Raw genomic sequence first — 26,650 nt, 5'->3', positions numbered from 1 at the left:
CTTACTTGGTTAAAATGTAATTAATATAATTAGTATACCTTCATATTCTTAAGCATTTATATTCATGCGTGTTACATACAACTATAATATAAATGTATTCTATATATAAATAAATATTATATCATATACTATATATAACTGTGCTCTGAGGTTTTTATGTTGGGATCCTAAGGTTCTAGTGACATATCTTAACTAGTTTGGTAAAAATTTTATTATTTATCCTATCAATTCCATGTTAATTTAAGCTGCTAATTAACCTCTGTATTAAGTTAAATAAATTATGTGAATAAATATCTGTATACGAACAATATATATGATTTTATTTTTTAAATTTGCAATTTAAATGAAAATACACCATAAGGACTGCTCATAAGATCCTATATTAATACAAGGAGAACAGGTTTGAGCCTTAGTGCTACTATCTGTTCCTTACGTAACCTAATTTCTGGTCTCTCAAATTAAAATTTTAATTTCCGTTTAAAATGGAAATACCTACTTTATGAATTGCTCTGAAGATTACACAAGAAGATATATGAAAATATCCTATAAGTAGAAAATAGGATGCAACTATTAGTTATCTCCACAAGTGGTTTTTCTATCAAAAATTATTTTTTCATTATTGTTTGTGTTTCACCTTTTTCCTTTATAGGATAATGAATTGGAAAAGATCACAAGGAGGTTCACCATGGAGCTGGCAAAGAAGGGCTTTATTGGTATGTATTGCCATGTAGATTTACACAGAGTGGGAACATCTAAAAAGTAATTGTCTTAAACTCCTGCTTTTGTCTATACATGCATAGAGAGACTTGTCCTCTTACTTTGAGAAATTGGGTTCTGTGTTAAACATGGTGAACATACCTGGGCCTGTTCATGACACCTCTCTAATAGAAAAGTTCAGGTTCTCAGTACACAGCGTGGATACCAGGAGAGGTCACTTCCACCTCTTCTCCTTGTACAGACGTAATAAAGGTTTTTGATCAGTGTAACAGCATTGAACAACAAGCACAATCACAATTGTGACATCCAAAAAGATTTTAGGAACTAAATAATGCCTGCATTATAAACAGTTTTTAATATGCAAAAAGCAGTTTTGCAATAGTAATCCTGTTGCGAAAGCAGTGAGAAAACTGATGCTGTTCGGAATTGGAGGCTTAAGCAGGCCTTTCCCTTCGAAGCAGCGGGCACAGGCTGGGAGTGTGGAGGCTCATGCTAGTTGATACTCACTGTGACATCACTGGCTGATTTTAAGGATTCCTGGGGCTCCTAATGTTTGTTACTCGGACTAAATTTCTGAGGGTACTGATCTTCATTTTCTTGATTTTCTGTCGTACTATTATCTATGTCATATGTTATTTTGTGTATGAGATGTCAATATTCTTTTCTGTAATATATAATTATTATTTAATCTTTAAATTTCAAGCAAATTGTCTATTTATTTTCTTGTCCTAGAAAGATTCTGATTTGTTTTAAAAAAATAAAATCATTTAATAGAATTTTGCCCCTTTAACAATAGTTAAAACTAAGAAGACTGACTAAAATAGGAAAGAAAATCTACTTTTTCTGTTTTCCTGTCCCTCTTGTTTTCCTTCCCCAGTATTCTTCTCACTGTTGACAAGTTCCTGTGAACTTAATATATCCTTATTTTGAAATCTGCCCCTTTTAAGTAACACTAGAACTTTACTAGATTTGTCCTGTCTTTTATAATTTAAAAGGCATTTGGATTCTTGGCATGCATCCTCCCTGGCACTGCCGTGAGCTGTACTTACACAGTCATTGTACAGGGGTAGCACTAGCAATGAGATAACTACCTCCTTCACAGAAATATCTACTAATTCTGATAGACTTCATAATTTTTTATATCATAACTTAGCTTAAACTCTTAGCTTAAATCTCAAACGTATTTAATAGTCTTGAGTGGTTTCAGACTTTATTCAGTTGTACTTACTGTCCATATATAGAGGATATCCAGCTTAATTTTCTCTATAGTGACAAGAACCCTGTAATTGCAAAGGTTAAAAAGTGATTCATTGAAACACTGAAAGCTTAAATATTAGCAATTTGACTTTTTTGCTTATGTGCAAAAGCCACCATGCAGCTAAACTGACATCTGGGCCCAGAAAGCTCTGTAGCATAAGGGAATGCAGTTGGCATTCTTTCCCTCTCTAGGGCACAGAACTACTCCTGAGCAAACCTTTGGAACTGACGTCATTTCGGTTATTTTCTCACTTCCCTTTCCACAGAGTTTCAGATTATGAGTTAGACCTGAATCTGGGTCCTGATTCTGTCACTTCGTGTGAGTTTAAGGTCAGCTTTTCAATTTCTGCAAAAAGAGTCAGCTCTGGTTTTGACAGGGCTTGCTTTGATTCTGTAGACCTATTTTTATGTAAAGTGTTGCCATCTTAACCTTTTTTATTTTTAATTTTGTTTTATTTTTTATACAGTAGGCTCTCATTAGTTATCTATTTTATACATATTAGTGTATATATAGTGTATTTTATACATTAGTGTATACATGTCAATCCCAGTCTCCCAGTTCATCCCACCACCCACCCCCCCCACTTTCCCCCCCCAACAATGCCACTTTTCATCCAAGGGAGAACATTGATACCTTATTCTATTTTCCACTTTAAACTAGTCCATGAACACTGAATGTCTTTCCATTTGTTTTTGTTTTTAAACATACATTTTATTTATTTATTTATTTGGGGTTTTTTATTTATATATTTTTGGCTGTGTTGGGTCTTCATTGCTGCGCGCGGGCTTTCTCTAGTTGCGGCGAGCGGGGGCTGCTCTTGGTTTCGGTACGCGGGCTTCAGTAGTTGTGGCTTGTGTGTACAGGTCTCACATTACTTTCGTTAAGTTTATTCATAAGTATTTTATTCATTCTGATACTGTTCTAAGAGATATTAGTCTGCCGTATTCTTTTCTTAAGAAGTGTTTGATAGCAGGATAATACTAGCCTCATAGAATGAGTTGAGAAGTGGTCCTTCCTTTTTCTTTCTCTCTTCTTTTTTAGTTTGTGCAAGGGTGTTAATTCTGTTATGTGAGTTTTGATACCGCCTTTGTAAACTGTGAAATTCCCTTTTCATCCACTATATCTCTATGCACCAAAATTACCCTTTTAGCTTTACCCCTACATTCATGTTCTGTGAAAGCAGTTGCTTTTTTCAGCCAATTTTTTATCTTATTTATACTGTTTCGGGATTGAGTGATGGCATTTTAACTTTCCTAAGGGTAGTTAACCTGTTTTTAAAAGGATGGACTTTCACACCTGTAGGTATTTGAGAATTTACCTGTAATCCAGGAATTGCTTGTAATCTGTACATCCCTATACATTGATTTTGTATGGAGTAGAAAACTCACAAGCCTAATAATATTTTGCGATTTTGCTTTGGGTAGGGGGAGCTATCTGACTTCAGCATATCTAGACTAATAATTGTTTTTGAAAAACAATTTATCATTATACGTTTTTGATTTACAAACTACATACCTCAAACTTGCCCTTCTCCAAATAGAATTGTTATTTGAGGCAACAAGCTTATTTAACACTTGGTATTGCTGAAAACAAGCATAAATACTTTTGTAGATACCTCTAAAGAGATGTGGGAGCAATCTGTCATTTATACCTTAGGAGAAAAGCGATATGATTAAATATACTTGTATTACCCTCCAGTTGAGGTGTGTCACTGTAAAGGAATGGGAATTGTGGCCAGTGGAGCAGTAGAGCCCTTTTGTCAGAGGATGGGGTGAGGGTGGATTGGGGGAAGTTAGACTTCTTGATATTTGTAAGACGCCTAAGGAAAAGAGTACCAGGACATAGGAGAGTTACAAGTTGGGTACGGAATGGGGAGCAAGAGTGTAAAAAACAAAACTTTGACCATTTCAAAGTTGTCTTACACCAATCCTGTATCGTCACATCACAACTTGTATCAAGAAGTACATATGTAGGGCCTGGGCCCCTAAAATGTAGAAGAATATTAGAATGGACCTTATTCTGTTGATTTTAAGTAATAATTATAGGAAGAACTCAAGTATACCTCTTAGAAAGAACTTAATTTGGGAGACAGTAGTTTAATCATTTAAAAGTTGTGTTTTTCTTTTTATAAAGATAACGAGTTTGTATTTTACAATTAAAACAATATAGAAAGTTATAAACAATGCTGAAGTCTAAACATAGTGAAAAAGTTTGTGCATGTCTTTCTAAACCTCTGCATACATATATACACATGGAAATATGTATAGTTATTATACATCAGTATATATAAAGAGAATTTTATATGAATGGGAACTTACACATGCTATATGAAACCTGCTTTTTTTCACCACATGTATGTTTTGGTGATGATCCCTAGTCATTTACATGGATGTACATCATTCTTTGTAATGGCTGCATAGTATTTCATTGTATAGATGACCCATTAAATAATTAGGTTGTTTTGTATTGTATTCTTACTGTTTTGATGGGTATATTTCTATGTATTCCTGCCTTTACAGATTTGAGTGGGCACCATTTAATACACTTCCATCTGAGATCTCACTGGACATCAGCATTAGTGCTGTCAGTGGCACTTGTTGCTGCCTGTGAGCTAGCTTCTTGTTATCCTCAAACTTTTTATTTGCTGATCTGAGGACCTGAAAGTCAAGGCCTAAAACTTTCTGTACAGAGTAAGCTTTGAGTAATAGGTCAAAGCAGCATTATGTCACGGGTAAAAGTATTACGGGGCTTAACATCATACTTCAGCAGTGTGTCTTTTCCCTTTTTCTACTTGGTGAGGAGGGCTTACACGCCCAGTAAGCAAGTATGTCACTGTGCTGTCTCATACACATAAACTTTCTAACCATAACAACCCTCCTTACGATACTCTTATTTCTAAATACAGTTTAAGGAACTGAGGTCAAGAGAGGCTAAACTGATTTGCCTATGCTTGCAACATTCAGAAATCTGTTGAGTGGCTTATCAGTCGTGCATAGCTAATTTCACACAGCAAGTGAACACCAGTGGGAGAAGTTATCATGTAACACTGTGTATCTGTAAATTTTGTAATGAAACATTTAATAAGTATTTCTATGTCTTGAATTAGTAACCTAGATGAAATCTAAAGTTTTCTAGCCATGGTAGCTTTGTTATTATAGAGAATTGCAAGGATCCATGTGTTTGAGATGCATTTATCTTAAAAAATTGGTGCAATGCCCTTTCCCTGTGCCCCCAGGTCCTGGCATTGATGTGCCTGCCCCAGACATGAGCACAGGTGAGCGGGAGATGTCCTGGATTGCTGACACCTATGCTAGCACCATAGGGCACTATGTGAGTACCCACCACAGCTCTGAGGGCTTCATTTGCTATCTGCCAGAAATAACAGTTCAAATGATGATATGTATAAGGGGAGAATTCACTGGGTTTTTCTCCTCTCCTTTAATCATATCATGATTTTATATATTACTTCTGTCTATCTTATATCATAAATGCAGTGAACTTGGATTGCGCTTTTACTCATATGCAACCCTATCCTGACCACTGGGATGGGCCCTCAAAGATCACCTCCCAGGGCAGGATACATTACAAGACAGTTAAAGGGAAATAAGGAAGCATTCAATTCGGGCTTTTCCCTCAAAGGAACTAAGACACATTAGGCAGATAAGGTATGGAGATAGTGTAATAGCAGGGTGCAGAGTTTCTAAAAGCAGGCTTCCTGGAAGAGGTATTTGGTCAGGGCTGGACATTGAAAATGGATAGAATTTAAACATGGAGATTTGGAGGATAGGAGGGGAAACTGTAGAGCTCAGATTGTCTGAAGATAAGGCACATTTAGAAAGGTAGTAAGAGAATGATGAAGTAAGTGGAAGAGTAGAAAAATACTCAAGTCCCAGTGTTTTTATTTTACTTGCTAGTCAGCGGGGGAGCCTTTGATGCTGACCCTTCCTTAGGGGAGAGGGGGCGGCAGCAGTGTTAGGCTGGAGCAAAGAGATGGCCTCCACAGTGTCAGTGTCTGTCTTCACAGCTGGGAGCGATAGGGCTGAGGAGAAGCATTGGCTCATGACAGAGGTAGACTCAGCAGGACTGGGTTGCATCTGTGGGACCAAAGAAAAGGACAGGATTGAGTCAGAAAGAACCAGGAGGACTTAGAGTCTGGGGACTGAGCAGAAGTGTGCTATTAATACAGAACACAAGAAGAACAACTAACTTCGTCCTTGAAAGGGATGGAACCTTAAAAAACACTTAAGGAGTAGGAAGAGAAAGTGAGTTGAAAAGACATTTTGTTACCCCAAAACTGGGTTCATCTCTTGGTGGGTGTCGAGCCAAAAGACACAACCAAGCCAAAGATGGGTAGAAGGATTTATCACTTGCAGCAAGTAGGGAGAACACTGGGATCTCTCCCAAAGCAGTGTCTCCCTGAACAGCAAAATTGGGGAAGTTTTAAGTTAAGGGTACCTACATATTCATGAAGGGACTTGGGCGGTTGGCAGAGTCCAAGCTTTAGTTAAGTCACTAAGATGAGAAAAGGTCAACATCGTCATCGCTTAGGTTCCAGTTGATCTGGTGGTTGAGCACTTCAGGCTCCTCTTTACCGTTGAAACAGAACTGGGAGTCTTCACAACTGATAAATTACCTTGGCTACTGTTACTTCTCTTGCTTGATAACATTCTTTTGTTCCCTTAAGAGCATTAATTATTGAGACCTGTTCAAGTCCAAGCATTGTAGACAGACTTTGATAACAAAATGGCTTAGATCACAAAATGGCTTCTCATGTCAAGAAAGCCATGCCTGCTGGTTCTCTTCCTCCAGGGACCCCCTACCCTAACTGCTCACAATTTACTTTAAAAATATAGAGAGAGCACTTACTACACAGGAGGCTTAAAGTACAGCAAGGAGTTTAATACAATTGGGGTAAAGGCTAGAAGGAAAAGTTTTTTGTTGGTGGTGGTTTTTTTTTTTTTGCGGTACACGGGCCTCTCACTGTTGTGGCCTCTCCCATTGCGGAGCACAGGCTCAGCAGCCATGGCTCACGGGCCCAGCCGCTCCGCGGCATGTGAGATCCTCCCGGACCGGGGCACGAACCCGTATCCCCTGCATCGGCAGGCAGACTCTCAACCACTGCGCCACCAGGGAAGCCCGGGAAGGGAACGTTTTGATGCTATGAAGAGTACTGGGGACCTGACCACGTCTCTGGAGTAGGATCAGAAAAGCCTACTTGAGATGTAACCTTCTGGCCTGCACTCTGAAAGATGAGTACACATCAACCAGGGGAAGTGGCACTGGCCAAGGGTTGGAAGCAGAAGGAAGCACCTGGGTAAAGGCCCTGATGTGAAAAGAGGTGAACCTGAGAGGCTGAGGGAACACTATGGTGGCCAGAGTAGAGAGGGCATGAGAGAGGCCAGCAGAGGAGAGTTGGACCAGATTCCTACCTTGTAGGTGACAGCAAGGACTTTGGTCTTTGTCCTGAAAACAGAGGGAAGCCAGTGAAGTGCTAATTGTAAGCAGGTGTGTGACACAGTAAGCTTCACTCTGTGTGCAGCAGAGAATGGGATTGTTGGGGACAGGAGACTACACAGGAGTCCAAAAGAGATGATATTGGCCTGCCATAGAGTTGGAGAGGAATGGACAGATGGAAGAGTGATTGGGGGGTGGAGGGGAGGAACAATTAGTTAGAAAAGAATGAGAAGTGCCAAGAGCTTCGCGTTGTGGATGTTCTGAGGGGGTGGTTCTGAGAAGAAAGCAATTCAGCAACTAGATTGGAATAGTGAGGTTGGAGCCAGACTGCAAGGGCGTGTTGAGAGGGAAGTAGGGCATGAAGAGTAGCCCTCACTTAAGAAAAATGGCACTAGAGAGGAGACAGCTTGAAAGGTGCCTGTTGTCTAAGAGAAAGGTTTTTGTTGTTCTTGGCATGTTGATTGGTGTGGGCCACAGATTCATCTTTTAAGGGCCCTAGTGGAAAGATCAGCCTTAGAAGAGGAGGAATATTGTTTCCTCTAAAAGGAAGGAAGGGGGCATCTAATGGAGGAATTTAGGCTTGTCTCATTTCCTGGGGGGTGATGTAGTGTGTAGTTGGGAGCACACTCAGACACCCTGGATTCTGGGAGTGGCTCCTTCACATACCAGCTCTGTGACCTGGGGCAAGTGCCTTAAGCTCTCTGTGCTTCACTTTCCTTATATGTAAAATGACAATAATAATAGCACCTAGTTCCTGAGACAGTCATGAGGATTAAGTGAATGATAGTATAATTATAATTGGCCCTCAGTAAGCATAAAAAATAAATATTTATAAACACTGAACCAGGTAAATTCCACAAATCCCCTGAAATAAAACAGGAGCAGTATGAGACACTTCAAAGAAGTTTGGTTTTGACTGCCATTTCCAAAATGCTGCTCTTCCATGTCACCTTCTTATGTTAAATGAGCTCTGGTTATGGTCTTTCATTCTTTTTAAGCAAGGCATTAGATTGAATAGTACAAAACAGGGGGCAGTACATTGTTATTCGTAGCTCTCTCCCAAAGGTGACAAAAGAAAGTTTTGTGAGGCCCTGCCAACTAAACCTTGGACTAAACACTGGTAAAAGACTGTCCTCCTTAAAGTGATAGGAAATACAAAATCAGAGCCTAAGGTAAGAAGCCACAGGTTTTGTTTCTTGTTTTCAGACGTATACCTGAACACGCAGCTTCTTTTGCCTAGCCTCGCCCAGAAGTGTGGGTGCTGGAGAGCAAGCAAGTTCTCTACCGGGGCCCAGGCTTCCAAAACAATTAGGTATGCTGGGCATCTCGCAGCCAGCCAGCCAACCGGCACCGTGCCTGACCTCTGACAGGATTGCTATCCGCTCCAGCATTTGCATTTTCTCTGTTCAAGAGCATTTGGCACTTAACTTGGTTTGCAATTCTGTATTCATAAGCATTAACTATTCATGAAGGAAAACCATGGGAAAACTACTAATTCCATAAATCACTTTACTAGACTGTTTTGTTTTTTTTTACTTTTGTTCTTTTTGTTGGTAATGATACAGCTAATACAATTCTAAAAGTTCTTATTTAAACAGTCACTTTTTAACTTATCCAGCTAGAACATACGTTGAGGGGTAGGGAATATGATATGAAGTACGGCACTTATCTTGTTTCACATCACATGGGCAGCAAATTGCCTCAACAAATTTATTAAATAGTCCATACTTTAGCCACTGACTTAAAATGCTTCCTGTATGTAATATTCATTTCCTGTATACAATAAGACTGTCTCTAGTTTCTCCTGTCCCACAGAAGACAACAGATTTGTCTATTATGCACTGTTCTGGTTGCTACAGTTTATAGTATATGCTAAACTGGTTGCTTCCAGTTTATCCCTTGGAAGGGAGGCCCTCCCAAGCCCCTTTCTTTCTTCTAATTATTCTTGTTTCTGAACCAGAATACATGCATACTGTCACTACAGAGAGTCCAGAAAGGAGAAGACTTACTCTCCTTTACTTACTCGGCTTCTTAGAGCTAACAGCTACTACAGGAGGTGCTCTACTGACACATGGGCATTGGCCTCTGTCTCTCACCCACGTGTACCCCTTTTTTTTAACTCCAGTAATACCATACTATATATACACAATTTTTTGTATATATACAATTGTATATATAGTATGGAATTAGAATTTCTGGATTAATGGCTTTTTATCTTGATAGGTATTCCAGTTGCCCTGCAAAGCTTAGTTATTTTTTCTTTCTTTTTTATTTCTTGAATACTTTTGTTAATCCACTCTTAGGTGAACTTGAGTTATCTTTTAAAGTTCTTTTTTAAAAGTGACACTTAATTGAATTTCTAGATTAGTTTGGCAGAAGAAAAATTTTACAGCGTTGAGTCTTCCCATCCATGAACACTGTAGTGGCTCTTCCTATCTTAGGTTCTGTTTTGGCGACGTGCTCAAGTCATAACTTTTAAGACAATTCCAGGTGACATGTATACCCTTTCTTAGTAGGGCTGAAGCATTTGGTGAAGGAATAATAGTTTTAAGCTGAACTATCTCTACTTGTGTGATCCTGCTGTTTGTATTTCCTTGATGTTTAATTCCTAAAAACCCTGTTTCTCCCATCAGAAAATGGTCTACTTTATTACATATTTTCTAGTAACAGAAATTTGAAAAGGTGAGACTTAGCCCTATTGATGAACATATACCTTAAACACACACACACTTCTAATGAGCGTATTAGTTAAATGAGAATGTGTTTGCACTTTAACGCTTCTTTATGTTGGTCCTCATAGAAATTGATGTCGATATTTCATCTTTTAAGTTTTGCCCTTCTTTTGCAGGATATTAATGCCCATGCCTGCGTTACCGGTAAGCCCATCAGTCAGGGTGGAATCCATGGACGGATCTCTGCTACTGGTCGGGGAGTTTTCCATGGGATTGAAAACTTCATCAATGAAGCTTCTTACATGAGTATTTTAGGAATGACACCAGGATTTGGAGATAAAACATTTGTTGTTCAGGTAAAAATGTTTGCTTTCTTAAAGAATAACTGATATACATATAATAATAATTTTTTCAGTGTTTTAAGATTTGCATTTTTTTAAATTTTATTGGAGATTTGTAATGTGTTAATTTCTGCTGTACAGCAAAGTGATTCAGTTATAATATAGTTCCCTGTGCTATACAGTAGGACCTTGTCGCTTATCCATCTTATATATAATAGTTTGTATCTGCTAATCCCAAGCTTCCACAAACCAGTTGTTGCTCTCTCCTCTGAGCCTCTGAAGCTCCCTTTCTGATCTTCCCACCAGTGATGGGGCTTCCCAGAGTGTGGGAACCTTTCCTCTTTTATAGCTGCCTTCCAGGGGCACAGGTCCCATCCCAGTTGCTTTTTTCTTTTTTTTTCCATTTTATCCTGATTATATGGGGATCTTTCTTGTCCTTTCAGGTGTTTGAGGTCTAGTGTTCAGTAGGTATTCTGTGAGAATTGTTCCATTTGTAGATGTATTTTTGATGTATTTCTGGGAAGAGGTGAGTTGCACATCCTTGTACTCCTCCTCAATCGGAGCCCCTAGATTTGCAGTTTTTAAAATTTGATTCTTTGGATCTCTTAAGTTTTAAAATGGACATATGCAGAGTAATACATCCTTTATTTTTTGAACCTTGGTAAGATTCATGTGACTAAACCAAGTATCTCTCAGAAACATATGAAACTATCATCAACTTCTTTTGTTTGATATTTAAATTGCAATTGTATCCAGAAGGGGACATCTCTTAAACTATTATGTGTATACAGAAGGGTTTACACAATGATCCAAATTTCAACTTTAGTGTGGTGATTGATTTGAGTTTACTTTGAGGCATCAAAATTAAGTTGAATCCTACTTTAAAATAAAACCCATACCCCTCCCAATTACTGACTTATCTTTTCACGACCATAGGACATCTGGTCATCAGGAACTGAGGTCCTAGATAGCATCGTTGACATCACTGCCGTTTCTTTATAGGCCAGCAAGGCTGCATGTCACTGAATGTCCTCAGGACTCATTATCACAGAGGACAAAGGGTTGGGTTCCACATTCCAAAGCAAATTTATTGTTGAAGAGAGACATTGTTTCTTTTATCAGAAGGATTTTGAGAATTACTTCTAAACCAACAGAATTGTATTGGTCAGAATATGACATTTATCATCTATGCTAGGACTTTGATTTTTGTTTCATGTACAACTGTACTTCACAGGGATTTGGTAATGTGGGCCTGCACTCTATGAGATATTTACATCGTTTTGGTGCTAAATGTGTTGGTGTTGGTGAATCTGATGGGAGCATATGGAATCCAGATGGTATTGACCCAAAGGAACTGGAAGACTTCAAATTGGTATGTTAATGTAATATCTGAACAGTTTGACCACCTGAATGTTGTAAAGTTGAAATAAGTATTATTGAAATCTGTTCGCATTGTTTTTTAAAATTAATTTTTATCGGAGTATAGTTGATTTGCAGTGTTGTGTTAGTTTCTGCTGTACAGCGAAGTGAATCGGTTATACATATATCCATTCTTTTTTAGATTCTATTCCTATACAGGTGATAACAGTATTGAGTAGAGTTCCCTGTGCTATATAGTAGGTCCTTATTAGTTATTTGTTTTATATAGAGTACTGTATATGTGTCAATCCCAAGCTCCCAATTTATCCCTCCCCACCTTCCCCCCGCCCGGTAACCATAAGTTTGTTTTCTACATCTGTGACTCTATTTCTGTTTTGTAAATAGGTTCATTTGTACCATTTTTAGATTCCACATATACGCAATATCATGATGTTTGTCTTTCTCTGTCTGACTTCACTCAGTATGACAATCTCTAGGTCCATCCAGGTCTCTGCATATGGCATTATTTCATCCTTTTTAGACTGCCATATTTTAGATTCCACATATACATGATATCATATGGTATTTGCCTTTCTCTTTTTGACTTACTTCACTTAGTATGATAATCTCTAGTTGCATCTATGTTGCTGCAAATGGCATTATTTCATTCTTTTTTATGGCTGAGTAATTAATATTCCATTGTATATACGTACCACATCTTCTTTATCCATTCATCTGTCGATGGACACTTAGGTTGCTTCCATGTCATGGCTATTGTAAATAGTGCTGCAGTGAACATTGGGGTACCTGTGGCTTTTCGAATTATGGTTTTCTCCAGATATATGTCCAGTAGTGGGATTGCTGGATCATATGGTAGCTCTATTTTTAGTTTTTTAAGGAACCTCCATAGTGTTCTCCATAGTGGCTGTACCAATTTACATTCCCACCAACAGTGCAAGAGGGTTCCCTCTTCTCCACACCCTCTCCAGCATTTATTGTCTGTAGATTTCTTGATGATGGCCATTCTGACCGGTGTGAGGTGATACCTCGTCATAGTTTTGATTTGCATTTTTCTAATTATTAGTGATGCTGAGGGTCTTTTCATGTGCCTCTTGGCCATCTGTCTGTCTTCTTTGGAGAAATGTCTATTTGGATCTTCCACCCATTTTTGGATTGGGTTGTTTGTTTTTTTGATCTTGAGCTGCATGAGCTGCTTATATATTTTGGAGATTGATCCCTTGTTGGTTGCTTCATTTACAAGTATTTTCTCCCATTCTGTGGGTTGTCTTTTCATTTTGTTTGTTTATTTTTTTTAATGTAACTCAAAGACCTCCTACTAAATGAGTCTTCATATCATAGGCACTAAACATAAACATTTAAACTCTGTTGCAACCATTAATTCTGATTTTCAATCAATTATAGCAACATGGAACAATCCTGGGCTTCCCCAAAGCAAAGATCTATGAAGGGAGCATCTTGGAGGCTGACTGTGACATATTGATCCCTGCTGCCAGTGAGAAGCAGCTGACCAAGTCCAATGCACCCAGAGTCAAAGCCAAGGTGACAGCATGATGGATTCAACCTTACCAATGTGGAGTGACACTGAGAGTCATAGAAAAGCTCTAATGGGTTTCCTCTTTTTTAAAAAAAAGAAAACAGCTTTATTGGGATGTATTGGGTTGGCCAAAATGTTCATTCGGGTTCGTTACCATCTTATGGAAAAACCCAAATAAACTTTTTGGCCATACAAGTCCCCAAGCATACAATTCAAAGTGGGATTTTGCTTCTCTCCCACAGCACCGTCCCCCACACATCTCTTGAGCTCGGCTGGAGGGGATTTGACGGTGTTATTGGCATTTCTCTATGTTCGTGACTTTCTTGCAGATCATTGCTGAAGGTGCCAATGGACCGACAACTCCAGAAGCTGATAAGATTTTCCTAGAGAGGAACATCATGGTTATTCCAGTAAGTAATCTACGTTTACCAGATTTTATATGTACTTGGAATCATAATTGTCTTTTGCAAGGAACTGAGGGGAGAGGAGGATTGTTAGTTTCCCAAGCCTTAGTAATGAATTCTTCGTCTTTATTTTGTTTTAAAATTTTATTTATTTATCTACATTTATTTATTTCTGGCTACATCAGGTCTTAGCTGTGGGATGAGGGATCTTTTTGTTGCAGCGCACAGGCTCTTGGCTGTGGCTCGCAAGCTTCTCTCTCGTTGTGGCACGCAGGCTCCAGGGCGTGTGGGCACTGTAGTTGTGGCACGCGGGCTCCAGAGCGTGTGGACTCTAGTTTGCTGCACGCAGGCTCTCTAGTTGAGGCGCTCGGGCTCAGTAGTTGTGGTGTGCGGGCTTAGTTGCCTCGCAGCATGTGGGATCTTAGTTCCCTGACTAGGGATCAAACCCACGTGCCCTGCATTGCAGGACAGATTCTCTACCACTGGACCACCAGGGAAGTCCCTTTATTTTGCTTTTAAGAAAATAAAGTAGAAGTGTGGTTAATATAATAAGCCTGTCTTATACTGGACCTGAACATTTTCTTCCAACTTCAGGCTCTTTCTTGAGTATGTACTTAGACTTCTTAAATCCAGTTATATAAATGTATAATGTGCTAGAAGTACTACTCTAACTTGCAAATGTCCCTTGCTGTCTTACTCAGAAAGCTAATATGAGTAACATGTGCTTAAGTTTTTCAGTGGTTAAGCATGGAGTCTGTACCAAAAGGTCATTGGAAATTAGAAGTTAGTGTGGACTCGTGATGCATTTTGAAGAACTGCTTTTGCTGAAAGCACTTAAATTCAGGTTAACTGAAATAGATTGCCTCTATGTAGTGGGAGAGTGAACACGAATCTTCTGGCAAGACACCCTTGGACCATCCAAACCAGTGGTTAGTGGGCAGGCAATTTTGTCAGATTTTTTTAGGTGGAGAAGAGGCTCTAAAACCTCTGATCAAATACTTGCTGATTAATAAACCAATAAATTATTTTTTTTCCAAAGGGAGAAAGCCTCAGATGTATTGGGAAGGGGGTTTAAGTGTAAAATTTCTGATACTATCTAAGATGTATTTGGGAAGCTTGAAGCTTAATCTGCTTTGATATGAACTATGATATTAAACAATGAGCTCACGTTCATTGTAAGCTTTTATTAAGACCATCATCTCCTCATTTTTTTGTGTATAGGATCTCTACTTGAATGCTGGAGGAGTGACAGTGTCTTACTTTGAGTGGCTGAAGAATCTAAATCATGTCAGCTATGGCCGTTTGACCTTCAAATATGAAAGGGATTCTAACTACCACTTGCTCAGTAAGCTCTGATTATCCTGTCCTGCAAAAGTAATCTTTTGGGCCATCTAAAAGGTTGGGGAAAGCCTGCATTTAATAAAAGGGCTAATTTCCTTTTTGTTTAGTCTCAGAACAGAAAACTCTTCTGACTCATGAGTCTTAGACCAAAAATATACAATTTCTTTATAGGTATTCACTATATTAACTCTCTGGAATATATTTATATTCCAACGTTTATTCTGCGAGTATGCTCTGGTTCCCAGAACCTAATCTGTAAGTTAATAGTATAAAGAGTATCATTTTAAACCAGGAGCTCCTGTTGATACTCATCCATTTCTATCTCAGGTTGCTTTTGGTAAAGCCCTATCTATTGTCAAGAATTTTTTGAGTCTTCTGATGAGAATACTGTTTTGTCTTTGACTAGAATAGGCTCCAGAGTTGACACTAGAATTTTCCCTCAAGCTGAAATAAGACCAAGACCTCCAGCTGAGCTTTACTGAGCCTACTCTGAGAATCTGGGTGAAGTGTTCCATCGATTTCCATTCCTTTTTCCCTCAGCATTTTCTTTTTAAAAGAGCCAAGGAAAATCCCTGCTAATGGGTGTTATGGAAACAGAGCAGTGACCTAAATTCACATTTATATAGGAATTTGGCAAAGTGCTTTACTCCTTTTAACTGAGATTTAAGTGAGTAACCCTTTAATGTTATTAGTGTTGAAGGTTTTATGTCATTAGTGTTTGGGGCTGTGGATATAGTTTGAGACTACTTTTGTTTCTACTTCATTTTTTTTCTACTAGCAATATCGTATCTTCATCTCTTGGCTTTTTATAGTGTCTGTTCAAGAGAGTTTGGAAAGGAAATTTGGAAAGCATGGTGGAACTATTCCCATTGTACCCACAGCAGAGTTCCAAGACAGGATATCGGTGAGTGTGCTTGTGGCGGCATCACATACACTGCCTGGTCTCTTCTTTAGGTCAGGCCAGCTGTATTAAATGGGATTAAGGCGTGGTAATCAACATGACAGTTACATGACTTCCTCTTTCCTTACATTCTAAAAATGGAGTAAGAATCTTAGTTTGAAATAACTCATGGTTCTGCTTTTGATACTTTTACAATACAGATGACTCAACAAGTGATTCTAACATAATGGTGAAGAGTTATTGCGTATTTTAAGCTTTAGAGAAATGGAAAGAATTGAAAAGTAAACATTACTTTTTTTACAAGTGGAATACTGTTATTCCTTTCACCCACTCATTCATTTACCAAACATTTACTGAGTACCTACTATGTTCCAGGCACTCTTCTAGGTACTGGGGACACAGCAGAAAACAAAATAATGAAAATTCTCTGTTCTCCTGGAGTTTATATTCTAGTTAGAGGAGACGGCATATAAAAAACCATGAGGCTGAGTGAGATCACCAAAATTTTGATGATAAACATTATATCAATATAGATTGACCTATATAAAAAATTGAAATTACTATATGGACACAAATAAGAGTCAAAGAAAATAGATGAGAAAAACGATTTGTTGTTAATTAGCTATTGACAGGATATATTAATACACATCACAAAGAGAATTTCTTTACCAGTAAGTGGCAGGCGACATGAAAAAAATCAGAGGAAGTCGGCCTAGAAAAAAATGTTTAACCTCGTTGTTAAAGAAATATAAATTAAAATAAGGATTCTTTAATGTATTAAACTAGCATAAACAATTAATGCATTTATACTCACCATGTCTGTTGTGAAGCAGTTGTACCTTTATTCTGATGACAATGCAAAAGACTTATTGAAGAGTTCCTGCCCTTTGACACTTACAATAACATCACCTCTGGGAGTTAATCCTAAGAAAACAACTTTAAAGGAGAGGAAAGAGTCCATGCATGATGTCATTGGAACTGTGTTTGCAGTCATTTTTAAAATTAGGTTTGATTTTACAATCCATGTGTGTGTGTGTTTGTGTGCGGGGGCAGGGAAATGGCTAAGTGATAATATGTCTTCTTATGAAATATTCAGTCATGGGAAATAATTTAAGACTATATTGCAAAATGGGGAAATGTTAAGGGTTTTGTTTTGAAGGAGAAAAGATGCTTTTGCCACTCTGGGTAACTCCCCTCAAAGAACCTTCCTCTTTCCCAGAACCATGTGTCTTAGTTCTGGTCCCTCCTTCTGGAACACCAAGACCCACTCCCTGCTTGAGTATCACATCTCAGTGGCTTTTCCTGAAAGTCCTCTCTGACTGCCAGCATTTCATCCATCCTTCCATCACAAGTCACTTAGTGCGTTTATAGGCCCTGCTGTTGCTGCGGCTTTAAGATGGGATTCTTGCTCCTCCCTGTGGTCGCCCCATGTCACAGCACACGCCTGCCACATAGTCGATCAGACTGAAACGTGGAGAGGGAGTGAAGGACAGCCAGTTGGTTAGGAAGACAGAGCCATGATGCCTTCCATTTTTATCCTTTTTAAAAATAATCTTTGCCCAATGTATCAGTCTTCCAGTTTTCAAATGCTTTCGGTGCTTCTAATTTTAGACTTTCATGCTATTTCTCATCTCTTAGTGACTTACTTATTGCAGGAGTCTTGTAATAAGTGTCAGTTGAAAACCCAGTGTTTTCCCCCAGCTCCTTGCTTTTAGTTTCCCCCTCCCCAGCCATGCTGTGGCCCTTCCAGGACCTACATCATTGACCTCATCATCTTTTCACTGTCCTTCATCACACCTTTCTTCACTTAAATTCCATTGACCATCATTACAGTAACTCTATGGCCTTGTTTTGCTTCATCACACTCCCTTGTTAACACCTGAACCCTGATGAAATCCAGCTCTCTGCCCCCTCCATTCCTCTGCTGTAGCAGGAGGCCCTGCTGACTCTTCAAACTTAAAGTAGGCTCTCAGCTGCCCAGCAGTTAAACTACTTTTCCCTGTTCCATTCATTCTCTCATTCTCTTGGTTAATTATATCATATTTTCTCCTTTTTTCTCTCCCTGCACTCCAGTTCATGACCTGGTATCTATTCACAGAAAAGTGAAGCAGTCAGGGAACTTCCACATCTACCCAGCTCCTGGTATCTGTACCCTGTCTTGTACTCTTGAGCAACTCTTTGTGCTTCCAACTCAGCCCGAGTCTTGTTCTGGGCGTTGGATGGCCTGTTTTCAGTCTCTCAAATGCGCTACTCAAGCAAACCTTCCCCTTTCTCTTGCATCATCAGTTTTCCCTCTATTCAGTCATTTCTTAATCCCACTTGCCCTTCCAGGTCTTGCTATTTTTATTTCTCGTATAGCAAACCTCCTTAAGAGTTGTGTATACTCTGTCCCCAGTTCTTCTATACTCAGACCTCCTATTCTGCCCACCACTTCACCAAAACTGTTCTTGTCAAGGTAACCAGTGGTGGCAGCATCGCCAAACCTAGCGGTCATTTTTCAGTCCTCATCTTACTTCACTGGGCACAGGTGATCACTCCCGCTGGAAATATTTCTTAGCTTCCAGGACACCACATCCTCCTGGGTTTCCTCCTGCTTCACTCACCAGTCCTTCTGCTGATCCTTGTCATCCCTGTACCCTGTTAACATTGGAAGTCCTCAGTCCCTGAACCACTTCTCAGTCTGAATTCAAAATTTTGGTGATCTCACTCAGCCTCATGGTTTTTTATACGCTGTCTCCTCTAACTAGAATATAAACTCCAGGAGAACAGAGAATTTTCATTATTTTGTTTTCTGCTGTGTCCCCAGTACCTAGAAGAGTGCCTGGAACATAGTAGGTACTCAGTAAATGTTTGGTAAATGAATGAGTGGGTGAAAGGAATAACAGTATTCTACTTGTAAAGCAAGTTTTCCTGTTCCTAACTTGGTAGAACAAAACAAAGCTTAACCCATATATTTCTCTTTTTCTTTTTTTAAGGTTTTTTTTTAAATTTTAATTTATGTTTTGGCTGTATTGTGTCTTAGTTGCAGCGAGTGGAGGCTACTCTTTGTTGCAGTGCGATGGCTTCTCTTACTGCGGAGCATGGGCTCTAGGTGCACAGGCTTCAGTAGTGGTGGCACATGGGCTCAGTAGTTGTGGCGCATGGGCTTAGTTGCTTCACGGCATGTAGGATCTTCCCAGACCAGGGCTCAAACCTGTGTCCCCTGCATTGGCAGGTGGTTTCTTAACCACTGCACCACCAGGGACGTTCCATATGTTTCTTTTTTTTTTTTTAAATTAATTTATTATTTATCTTTGGCTGCGTTGGGTCTTCATTGCTGCGCGTATGCGCAGGCTTTCTCTAGTTGCAGCAAGCGGGAGCTACTCTTTGTTGTGGTATGCAGGCTTCTCATTGCGGTGGCTTCTCTTGTTGTGGATCACGGGCTTCGGTAGTTGCGGCACACGGGCTCAGTAGTTGTGGCTCGCAGGCTCTAGAGCACAGGCTCAGTTGTGGCGCATGGGCTTAGTTGCTCCGAGGCATGTGGGATCTTTCCAGACCAGGGCTTGAACCCATGTCCCTTGCATTGGCAGGCAGATTCTTAACCACTGCACCAACCAGGGAAGTCCCCCATATGTTTCTTAATTGATATAAGTGTTACAGAAATATAATTTCTTAGATAAAGTTCAGTATATATAAAAAGTGGCTCACCAACAACAAGTTTTTATTTGGCATATCAGGATGTGTTTGCTAGCTAATATATATCATATTAAGAGTGGTGGTGATAGTTATTTGTCCTAACTTTAGAAAGCAGTCCAAAAAACAAATTAGAGGAACCCATTGAAACAAACTGACTTATAGAGATAATTGGCAAAGGAAAGAGAGGAGCTGATTTGGTGGTCAAAGATGCTGGGTTATATCCCAGCTCTAAAAATAGCTACCTGGGGACTTCCCTGGTGGTCCAGTGGTAAAGAATCCACCTTCCACTGCAGGGAACATGGATTCGATCACTGGTTGGGGAACTGAGATCCCACATACCGCAGGGCAACTAAGCCCGTGGGCCACAACTACTGAGATTGCACACCTCAACTAGAGATCCCATATGCTGCCAACTACAGAGCCCACGTACCACAACTAAGACCAGACACAGCCAAAAATAAAACAAGTAAAATTAAATTTTAAAAAAAGCTACCCGTAACTTTAGCCAACTTCTCTGGTTGTCAGTTTCCTCATCAGAAGAATTAGGGTGGTTAATTATGAGCTGCTAAGATCCCTCCAGCTTTAAAGTTTGTGGCATTGCTGAATATATAGGCAGGATTCTACCCCACAGCTGCTATTGGAGGTAGCTGGATTCTTTTCGGTGCCCTGTGTGGTGTGCTGGGGAGCGGAGATGAATGTACCCTGACGCCGACAGGGTAACATGTTGTTGCGGTCTGCATCTCAGGTGGTTGGTTGACTGGTGCTGAGCCCACTACTTGGCCTATGTTTCTTGGTCCCTACTTTCCTGTGGTGTTTTACCATGGTATTAATTTCATGAGTATTTGTTTGCTGTCAGATATAGTGAAAACTAAATTGTGGTTAAAACATGACTACTTAAATAGGTATCAAGATACTATACAGAAATTAAGTATATCTTTCCTGAAAGACAAAAAACAATTCTATCTGGCTGTATATTGAGTTAAGAATCCTTTATGCTCTTATAGGTGAAGCATGTCTTTATGGTTTTGTTAAACTACTCTTTTTCCTAACAGGGTGCCTCTGAGAAAGACATTGTGCACTCTGGCTTAGCTTACACCATGGAGCGCTCTGCGAGGGTATGTACACAGATGCTGTTTGCGTTTCTGGTAGTTACGTGAAGTACAGCTCAACGGTGTCATCTCAGCTGCCAGATTGTGTGTGCCGTGACAGAAAATAGCGATGCGTTTAAATGTTCCAAAACATGTGCTTTTTCAGTCTTAAATGATGGGCGTTGTTTTTAGGATCTTCCGTATGTTTTCCAGACTTTGGGAAATAATGCCAAGTTAGAAGGAATCGTGTTTAGCTTAGTCAGCCAAACTGGGTTGCAGCTTAGTGCACCGCTCTGTTGCAGCTACAGGAAGCTACCTTACGACATAGAATTCGGTCTATGGGAAAGGTTTTTTGACCACTTGATCCTTATTTCAAAGCCTTAAGCACAGTTCGAGTCCAGTTTTCTTAATTTCTTTTTGAGTTCAGATTCTATCCACTTGGCATCAAGTTGAAATAGCGGAAGCAGATATTAATTTTAATTTTTTGAGATAATTAGCATACCATAAATTCACTCTTTTAAAGTATATAATTTAGCAGCCTTCAAGTATGTTCACGAGGCTATGTAGCCATCACCACTCACTCCAGAACATTTTCATCACCCCATCCTTAGTTCATTTAATTACCACAGTGTATATCAGACTTGCTCCAGATTACAGGATGTCTGAAGGGCACAGAGATAACTCACATCTTAAATTCTAAGGAGCAACATCTTCCTGTCACCTAAACAGTAATTTGTATTAATTCCAGAGAATTAGTCCTGCCTGACTCGAGGTGGTTTCACTGCCTGAGTAGTTTCTCTTTGGCTACCCAAGTCCAGTCCTGAAGTGGTACTAGGGTAACTTGTACCAGGCTGTTATGTGCCTTGTGTGTTCATGGCCTGGCTACTTGAGTCAGGGTTACATCCCATCTCCACATCACATCTCCTTCATTTCAGCAAATCATGCGCACAGCCATGAAGTATAACCTGGGATTGGACCTGAGAACAGCTGCCTACGTCAACGCCATTGAGAAAGTCTTCAAGGTGTACAATGAAGCTGGTGTGACCTTCACATAGACCGGACCAGACTGCAGCTGACTTCTTCACTACCCTCTTCACCTCTTCATCTGCAGACCTATCACAAGTTTACATGTAACCACAGAAATCTCTCTCTCATGACTTAATAGATGGACACCATTCTCAACAAGTCAATCCAAATCAGCCCCTTGAGAAAAAACGGTAGGGGATCATAAATAAGCTAATAAGTGATAGTAGAAATTAGCTATGTCAGAGAGCCACTTGGGCATTTTGCCTTTAAATAAAGTCGTTTCCCTCTGCCTGTGCTGCCTTGTTCCATGGCTGTTTCCCAGCACAGTCAGCTGTAGCCCTGGGAAAAGCACCTTTTGTCCAAGAGCAGTCAGTCACTTGCCACTTCAGCTCTGGACAGATCTATCAGGTGCTTTGACACATTTAAGAAGCAGGTATATGGCATTTTCAGGAGGTAGCATGGTCCTCAAGTGAGTTATTGGTATTTTACATCAGCAAAATAACTCAATTTTATAGGTTACAAACAAAAAAACCTTTCTCTTTATGCATTTTATTCTTTTAGAATAAAATAAGTACATGCTGCTGTAATAAAATTGCCTTTAATCACTTAACAAGCCTAACCTTGACTCAAGCAGTGAATGCCTGTAAACATAATGAAAAAAGCTAGTATTTTTATAACATAAAACAGTATCATTTATAACTTGTCAGTTGCATATTGTCATCCAGCAAAAATAAAAAGCCTGGTAGAGAATTAAGTTATCTTCATACCTGCAAATGATGGAGGCTATTTTTGTTAAGACTGTTGGAATTTACTAACCACAATTATGACATATAGTCCAAAGAATGCAGTAACCTCCTTATCATGTTAATTGTCCTCTTTTGAAGATCTGTTGTGTTGATTAATTGAACAGTAATTCAAGTAGAGTGCCCCAGAAGGAAACCACTTGGGCCCCTCTCTGGAGTCTGGCTGGCGGCTCTGAGCATTGCCGATGGCCCTGACCTCTTTGTCCCCATTTAGAGGCCTCATCTTCTGCGCACGGCTTCATTCCCAGTGGGCTGGAAACAACCTGGGGTTGTGTTTGGGAGTTGTTTGGCCAGGGCCTTTGGAACAGTAGTGTCCCAATGAAATACTAGATATTATTTATGTAAGAATTAGCTTTTCTTTTTTTTTTTTTAACAATAATATCCTTTCAGAAATTTCTAACTACTTTGTAACTGCATGACTTAACCTGGTGACAAAAGCAGTTATTAAAAAGACTACCTTTTCCAAAGCTTATGTTTCTTTTCTGTGTTTTTGTATTTGATGTATTTGTCTCTTTTAGTAGATAAAACTATAATTGGGTTTCTGAGATTTTTGAAACCACCACCTATATAACATTTCTTTCCACAATGTTTTGAGCTGCCAAAATTTTTTTTTTTTTTTGCGGTACGTGGGCCTCTCACTGCTGTGGCCTCTCCCGTTGCGGAGCACAGGCTCCGGATGCGCAGGCTCAGCGGCCATGGCTCATGGGTCCAGCTGCTCCCGCAGCATGTGGGATCTTCCCGGACCGGGGCACAAACCCACGTCCCCTGCATCGGCAGGCGGACTCTCAACCACTGCACCACCAGGGAAGCCCTTGAGCTGCCAAAATTTTATTCCTTGAATTCTTTTGTGTTTCATTCCATGAAACAATATCAATGGCTATTCTTAGGGAAGATGTTCTGTTGCTTAAAGCTGATATACTAACATAATTTATATACCTTTTTATACATAGTACTTTTTAACGAAAGAAGGTTTCATTGATTATGGTCCATTTTTAATAATTTAGCCACGAGATGTAAGAAGACAATACTAACTGTAATCAACAGATGTAGATTCTAGACGTGATCCCACCAGCTTACACAGCTGCCAGATCTGAAACATAACTTTCAGCTGGACTTTGTGTCTGTTTTGTCCTGATTCTGCCTTTCCATGGTGCTGAGCATCGGGTCAAGGAGTAGACAAACAAGCCCACGGCACCTAGCCTTCCTGAGCACAGTGATATCTACTTGCACTCTAGATGGAACATTAAAATAGGGGAGAGGGACTTCTGATCCCACGCACCACAACTAGAGGTAAGCCCGCATGCCGCAACAAAGAGTCCATGTGCCGCAACAAAAAGACCGGACACAGCCAAATAAATATTTTAAAAAATGAATAAGATAGGGGGAAAGTGACGTGAAAGCAAGTTCCGGAATATTTGGAACAGTACCAGGTGGGTCAGTAGAGTCTGGTCATGTGAAAGCAGGATGATAAATCTTAGTGTGGCCTTTGGCTAACATATTGGGAGTATTTATAGTGGTGTTTTAAAGACATACATTAATGGGTGTTATTGATATTGTCAGAAAACTGGTATTGTTCATACTAGTTTTATAAAGGCAACACAGCACTAGTGTGTCAACTTTGGTTCCTGGAGTTTTGAGTTAGAAGAAAATTCTGGTCAATTACTCTTGGTTTCACTGAAATGTTCTAATTTATCTGCTTATAAAATTCTTTTTAAAACTTATATAAAATACTCTAAAGTTAATTGTTTCTGAAATAGCCACAGATGGCTTTTGTAGCACCTATTTAACTGTTGCCTCAAACCCCTACACCAGAAATGTGTTCTAATTACCCCTTGATAGTTGAAGTTTAGGGAAGTTAAAAAAAAATCAAGTTTTTTTTTTTTTTTTTTTGCGGTACGCGGGCCTCTCACTGTTGTGGCCTCTCCCGTTGCGGAGCACAGGCTCCGGACGCGCAGGCTCAGCGGCCATGGCTCACGGGCCCAGCCGCTCCGCGGCATGTGGGATCTTCCCGGACCGGGGCACGAACCCGTGTCCCCTGCATCGGCAGGCGGACTCTCAACCACTGCGCCACCAGGGAAGCCCAAAAAAAATCAAGTTTTAAGAAAGCCTGCATCTTAATTCACAAGCTTTAAGTAAATTACCTACTCCCTAAACATCCCTGGCAGGCTTTCTCAGCCCTGCTACGTGTAAGGCCGTCAAAGTATGGCACATGAAGAAAACTACATCTGTGAACCTTGCACAGAAACCTCTGCAAAAGTTTTATTTGTAATATGTGCGTTTTTAATTTTTTTCACAACTCTTACTCGCTTTTTTTTGCTTGTTTTTTTAAATCAAAGCTTACACATAGTGTAGACAGGATTTCTCAACCTCAACACTGTTGACGTTTTGGCCAGGTAATCCTTTGTTTGGGGGACAGTCCTGTGCATTGTCAGATATATAGCAGCATCTCTGACCTCTACCCATTAGAGGTCAGCGGCATCCCTGAGTTGTGACAATGTATTCAGATTGCCAAATGTCCTGTCAGGGACAAAGTCACTCCCTATTGAGAATTACCGGTGTTGAGAGCCAAATAGTTCTATAAGGCTTACTGTGAACTATAGTATTATACTGGACTCTTTAACACCTATGAGGCTAGGATTACCCTTATACCAAAGCCACACAAAGACATCACAAGAAAATTACCCTTATACCAAAGCCAGACAAAGTTACCCTTATACCAAAGCCAAAGACATCACAGGAAAAGAAAATTACACACCAATATCCCTTGTTAACATATATATAAAATAGTTAAACAACAAGGTCCTACTCTATAGCACAGGGAACTATATTCAATATCCTATAATACCGGTCAGAATAGTCAAATAGTTAAAAAGTCTACAAATAGGGGCTTCCCTGGTGGTGCAGTGGTTGAGAGTCCGCCTGCCAATGCAGGGGACAGGGGTTCGTGCCCCGGTCTGGGAAGGTCCCACACGCTGCGGAGTGGCTGGGCCCGTGAGCCATGGCTGCGGGGCCTGCGCGTCGGGAGCCTATGTTCCACAACAGGAGAGGCCACAACGGTGAGAGGCCCGCAAAAAAAAAAAAAAGTCTACAAATAATAAATGTTGGAGAGGGTGTGGAGAAAAGGGAACCCTCTTACACTGTTGGTGGGAATGTAAACTGGTGCAGCCATTATGGAAAACAGTATGGAAGTTCCTCAAAACTAGACTTGCCATATGATCCAGCAATCCCACTCCTGGGCATATATCTGGACAAAACTAATTCAAAAAGATACATCCATCCCTATGTTCATAGCAGCACTACTTACAATAGCCAAGACATGGAAACATCCTAAATGTCCATTGACAGATGAGTGGATAAAGAAGATGTGGTATACAATGGAATATTACTCATAATATTGCCATAATATTGCCATAAAAAGGAATGAAATAATGCCCTTTGCAGCAACATGGATGAACCTAGAGATTATCATACTAAGCAAAGTAAGAAAGACATATACCATATGATGTCACTTACATGTGGAATCTAAAATATGACAAATGAACATATCTACCAAATAGAAACAGAACAGATTTGTAGTTACCAGAGGGGATAGAGGAGGGAAGGATTGGGACTGTGGCATTAGCAGATGCAAACCAGTATGTATAGGATGGATAAACAAGGTCCTACTGTTTAGCACAGGGAACGATATTCATTATCCGGTGGTAAACCATAATGGAAAAGAATATATATATGTGTGTGTGTATATATGTATAACTACGTCACTTTGCTATACAGCAGAAATTAACATTGTAAATCAACTACACTTCAATGGAAAATTTTTCTAAAAGAACACTGCAGGAGAAAAAATATATCCTGTAATAAACCATAATGGAAAAGTATATGTAACTGAAAAGTATATGTATTGCTGTACACCAGAAAATAACACAGCACTGTAAATCAACTATACTTCAATAAAATAAAAATATCCCTTAGTAACACGGACACAAAAATACTAAGAAACCAAGTCCAAGCTCATAAGTATCATACATACATCATGACCAAGAATTTCTCTCAGGA

At 39.7% G+C, this 26,650-nt stretch overlaps 1 protein-coding gene across 1 annotated transcript in view; it reads left to right on the top strand.

Annotated features, from left to right (window-relative positions):
• GLUD1 (glutamate dehydrogenase 1) overlaps positions 1 to 23,066 on the top strand; it is a 40,774-nt gene extending 17,708 nt beyond the window's left edge. The window contains exons 4-13 of the mRNA XM_032607756.1: positions 650 to 713; positions 5,211 to 5,305; positions 10,278 to 10,457; positions 11,677 to 11,814; positions 13,224 to 13,361; positions 13,686 to 13,766; positions 14,982 to 15,105; positions 15,914 to 16,005; positions 20,730 to 20,792; positions 21,701 to 23,066. Coding sequence (XP_032463647.1) covers positions 650 to 713; positions 5,211 to 5,305; positions 10,278 to 10,457; positions 11,677 to 11,814; positions 13,224 to 13,361; positions 13,686 to 13,766; positions 14,982 to 15,105; positions 15,914 to 16,005; positions 20,730 to 20,792; positions 21,701 to 21,820 — 1,095 coding nt within the window. The 3' untranslated portion in view covers positions 21,821 to 23,066. The remainder of the gene's footprint in view (positions 1 to 649; positions 714 to 5,210; positions 5,306 to 10,277; positions 10,458 to 11,676; positions 11,815 to 13,223; positions 13,362 to 13,685; positions 13,767 to 14,981; positions 15,106 to 15,913; positions 16,006 to 20,729; positions 20,793 to 21,700) is intronic.
• The last annotated feature ends 3,584 nt before the right edge of the window (positions 23,067 to 26,650 follow it).

The sequence above is a fragment of the Phocoena sinus genome, chromosome 16 (genome assembly GCF_008692025.1).
Source record: "Phocoena sinus isolate mPhoSin1 chromosome 16, mPhoSin1.pri, whole genome shotgun sequence".
NCBI lineage: Eukaryota > Metazoa > Chordata > Mammalia > Artiodactyla > Phocoenidae > Phocoena > Phocoena sinus.
The sequence above is the reverse complement of the archived record's forward strand: the minus strand, read 5'-3'. Positions and strand labels throughout refer to the sequence as shown.